The sequence below is a fragment of the Morone saxatilis genome, unplaced genomic scaffold (assembly GCF_004916995.1).
Source record: "Morone saxatilis isolate NCDOM2014 unplaced genomic scaffold, NCSU_SB_2.0 Contig10, whole genome shotgun sequence".
In the NCBI taxonomy this organism is placed as follows: Eukaryota; Metazoa; Chordata; class Actinopteri; family Moronidae; genus Morone; species Morone saxatilis.
In genome coordinates this window covers 17779007-17783543 of record NW_023339652.1, presented here as the reverse complement: position 1 = coordinate 17783543, position 4537 = coordinate 17779007, and the positions used below count along the sequence as shown (strand labels likewise).

Sequence of the window (4537 nt, the reverse complement as noted above, 5' to 3'; positions counted from 1 at the left end):
GGATCAGGGACGGAGCGACATTTCCCCCCTTGCGTCTTTCACACAGAGGAGGGTGCGTATATGTATACTCTGTTTTTTTAATATTTTTCCTCAGGAGCAGCAAAAAACACCAGATGAGAGGCCGACCTCACAGTGTTCTGATAGAGTGTCTGTGGCATCTGCTTCATGGAGAACAGTGAGTGTGTTAACACAACATAATGTGATCAAATATCACCCATATCACACATAGCATGCATCACAGGATCAAACAGAGAAAGAAAACAGAAGATAAAATCAAAAGAAGGAAGATGGGTTAATTATTAATGTACACTTTGATTTGTGTGTGTTTTCTGTGTGTTTTCTGTGTGTGTACTTATATATTAAGGTGGAGAATGTACTGATGGACAAACTGTGTGAGCAGCTCAGTTCAGTAGTGGCAGCTCTGAAGCTGTGTGACTGTCAGCACACTGGATATGTTGCACAGGAAGATCTGAAGGAGGTCTTAAGCTGCTATGGCGTGCCCATCTCAGACACACACTTCAACAAGTAAGAAACACACCCAGACACAGTGTAGTAATCAAAAGCTCACAAAGGCAATACAAAAGATGGCAGCTGTAATTTTCAGAACAGTCCTACATCAAAATAAAAGTTGTGACCTCAAGAATTAGGAAATAATAATAACACCCTGGACAGTTTTACACATTCACACCTATGAGCAATTTCCCAGCCAAAGGAATCTCACATGTATTTTTATATATTATAAAAGTTTCATAGGAACGACAAAATTTAAAAAACTCGATTTCATTTTATACTCTTTTTTTTTTTATATACTCTTTTTCTAACAAAGAGTTAATGTGCTTAATGGGAGATGGAAACACTATAAGTTCTGACGTAGCAAACATTTAACACACATGACTGAGGTTGTTCCCGCTCTGACAGTTTCCTCATCTCACATGACTCTATAATACATCCGTGATTGCTCCACCCAGATCTGATGGAACCTTTCTCACATGAATACATGAAAGAAAAGGAAAAAGTCATATTTCCATCCTGTTTACTGCATTGTTTTTCACTGTTTGAGGTTCCACTGGCGCTCCTTTTATGATATCATCTTTATCATGGAATAATTTGACATTTTGGGAAATACGCATTTTTGCTGGGAGTTATATCTGATGATATTCCCAGAAAAAATGCTGCAGTGGAACTACTACTACTAGCAATTCTGAAAACTTGAAGCTCATGTATCAACAAGACTCCAGACTGCTAAACTCTGAGCACAGTTTCATTGTTTTCACTCAAATAGAAATTGTAAATCACATTATGGTAGAGACTTTTAACATTTTTTCCAGGAATGTCGCCACAAACACCCAGTTATTAATACTGCAAATATATAATTATTGCAATACTCACACTCATCACTGGGCGATGGGCACGATCACCATTCTGTTACCTAATTAAGCAATAGACAGTGAAACAAAAAGTTGTTACAGCATGTAACTCCAAGGAATACCACAAGTTAAAGCATCAACTGTCACTGACATAAATTTGAAATTTGCTTTGAAGGTTGATGTTGAAGAATGCTTTCACTTGCAATTTTCAGGGTGCTTTAGCTGCATGTAGGGTCAGACGAAAACTGATGGCAATCGGTGTCCTCTAAGGCTGGAGCATTAATGAGATGCATCTGCTGCCATGTTGAATTGATTATTGAATCCCTGCTTACACTGGCCCTACTGGCCCTACTGGCCTGTTAAACCATACTGGTTTGATTAAGTAGCCTGATTGACTGGAAGATGAACAGGACTTTGAACTCTCTGTTTCTGCACTTCGACTTTGAACTGCCTGTTCAACTGGATGTTGCACATGTAGAAGGTCTGAAGAAATACTAATGAGAGCTGTGTGTAAATACTGCTCCAGTTGGTTTCAATCCCCCCATTCTCATTCTCATTGTGTCTCTAGGCTCTGTGAGACATCCAGCTGTAGACCTGGCAGTTCTTCTAAGCTTGTTTATTACACTGGCTTTCTCAAAAACCTGGGTGTTCCACTAACAGATGAAACACACGCATCATCATCCCATGAGGAGAGTTGCCATACTGAGAGGTGAGCCTTTCTAGAGTTACTGGTTCTAGCATTGTGGATCATGTTTAATTAATCCTGTTAATCCACCTCCAGAAGTGATTTGGATAATATGTCAATAGATATTGGGTGTGTTTCCTCCTGAAAAAAGGCCTGATTAGTTTGGCACCAAATCATCTGACATGTTAGTGCCATATTTCAAGGATTTTAAGACTTCTTCTTACGCTCTGACACAGACTTTCCAGCAGAAAAATTGTCAGTTACCTTCCTCTAACCCTAACCACTTTGCCCTAACCCACTAATCCAGTGGTTCCCAATCTAAGGGTCACAAGGCCTTCTTGATTTTAAGGGGTGTAAGACAACTTTAAAAACATACACAGTAGTCCTCCATCTCAGCATTTCATTCATTAATGTATAGAAAAACAAATGAAATTTTTATTTTTAAAGTTTTAAATATTATTTAAGATAGAAACTGAACACAAGCTGTATTCATAGAGCCTTCACTCACTGCTAAACAGCCTCATCCTGCATTAAAACAATGGCCAAGAATGAGGGAGAAGATGTGATTGTTAAAAATACTCATCTCTAATACAACATTCACAGGAAATAATCAAAAACAAAATACTCAAAATTCATTCAAATTGCTAATTTTAAACAAACTGCAGTTTTTTTCTCTGTTTGTGTTCATTGTACAGTTGTGTGTGTTGAATTAAATATGAATATCCATCAAATATGATGCATGATTTGCTCTGGTCTCACTTTTTACTTGGAACAGTTTTTAACTTTATTGCTCACTCGTGCAAGCAGACTCTTGATTGTGGCTGTGGCTACATCATCTATTTATTATAACCCCTTCTGTACTGAGCTCTGAACAGTCTGCCCTACAGGCCATGCACATCACCTTCATCAACCCCACAGTCAGTCAGGGGACAGAGGACTTCCTCCAGCCTGCAGGTCGGTCCAGACACCTGCAACATCTTGGACATTGTCTTCCAGAGGATGAGACTGAGGTTAGAGCAACACCACACCAGCCTGACTGACCGCGTCCAAGTCGTCACCCACAGCTCTGATGGGACGCTGTCAGAGACAGATGTACGAAAAGTGAGTAGGGACCAAATAAGGTACATGCTAATGAGTATAAAAATAGAATTTGTGCACAGGGCAGTTAGTTAGCCTTACAACAAATCACCCATCTCCAAATGGTAGTGGGTTGTTGACAGTGACCCCAAGGGCTTGGAGTATATTTCATACATAGAAAGGTAAAGGGTGGAGAAAAATTTTAAAGGAGCCGTCTAGTGTTATATTTGTCTCATTGTCAACAAATCCTATAAAAAGACCGAAACCAATGTGGGATTGAATGTTCATGGTAATGAAGGAACAGAGCCACAGAGTGCAACAGTGTGACTCACTGATGTGTTTTTAATAGCTTTTGAACAACAATGTAGCAGTATGGCTCAGGGAGAAGATTTATCTATTGAAATATATGACTTATTTCACTACTAACTCTCTCACTGCTTTAATCACCTTGCTTTTCTCTTCAGTAACATTACTGTTTTCCACACAGGCCACACACATACCTACTCTGGTCTTTCACACTGGCTTGCCCCGCCCTGCCTCTCTCTGTTTCTCTCTCTTTCTGTTTGTGTCTCTTGACTTTCTTCATCAGTAAGTTTTATTTATTCCCCCAAAGGACACAACTCACGTTTGGGATTCCCCCCCACACACACACACACAATTCCCTTAACAGCAGGTGAGCTGCGTGTGGAGGCTCGTTGTTAATGAAGAGCCTATCAAAACGATTGAAAACAATGTGGTACCGAATGACATTGGCAACAGCTGATGTGTTCACTGCTGTTTACTCTTGCTTTACCTGGTCCACACTGATAGAATAAACACTGTTTCTGCACCAGAGTATGTCTGTCTTTGTGTGTGTGTCTCTGCAGTGTGACTGTCAGTAGACTGTACAGGAGGGACAGAGCGAGGGGAGATTGTCCACTAGTTATTGCAGATACTCGTACTGTGAGTGGGAGATGCTTTGCTGAAGCAACAGTGTAAAACACAATGTTAGAGAGAGGTGTAAAAATATTTTCGGTTCATTATGAAAATATGGTGGGGGAAAAATAGACCATGGCGGGTGGCCATAGTCTAGTTAATTAATAGGAAACACTGATACCAACAGTCTTACCTTCTAAGGCAGAGGTATCAAACTCATTTTGGTTAAGGGGCCACATACAACCCAATTTGACCTTAAGTGGGCCGGACCAGTAAAACCAGTTCATAATAACAACTCGTCCAAATTGTTAATTATTGAACCGTCCATTTCCAAGACAGATGATGAACAGCCTGAGACGACTTAAAAAAAATAAGTAGGCCTAAATATATATATTTTTCATTCAGTCTACTGTCTTTATATGTGCATGACAATGTACAGATCAATCTGGATCTACAAATGCAGAAAACCTTGTATTTTCACATGTATTTTGGA

At 39.7% G+C, this 4537-nt stretch overlaps 1 protein-coding gene across 1 annotated transcript in view; it reads left to right on the top strand.

Annotated features, from left to right (window-relative positions):
- Window positions 1-90: 90 nt before the first annotated feature.
- Window positions 91-4537, top strand: part of LOC118342602 (EF-hand calcium-binding domain-containing protein 6-like) — a 27630-nt gene continuing 23183 nt past the window's right edge. The window contains 4 exon segments of the mRNA XM_035681205.1: window positions 91-175; window positions 365-525; window positions 1936-2076; window positions 2940-3153. Coding sequence (XP_035537098.1) covers window positions 380-525; window positions 1936-2076; window positions 2940-3153 — 501 coding nt within the window. The 5' untranslated portion in view covers window positions 91-175; window positions 365-379.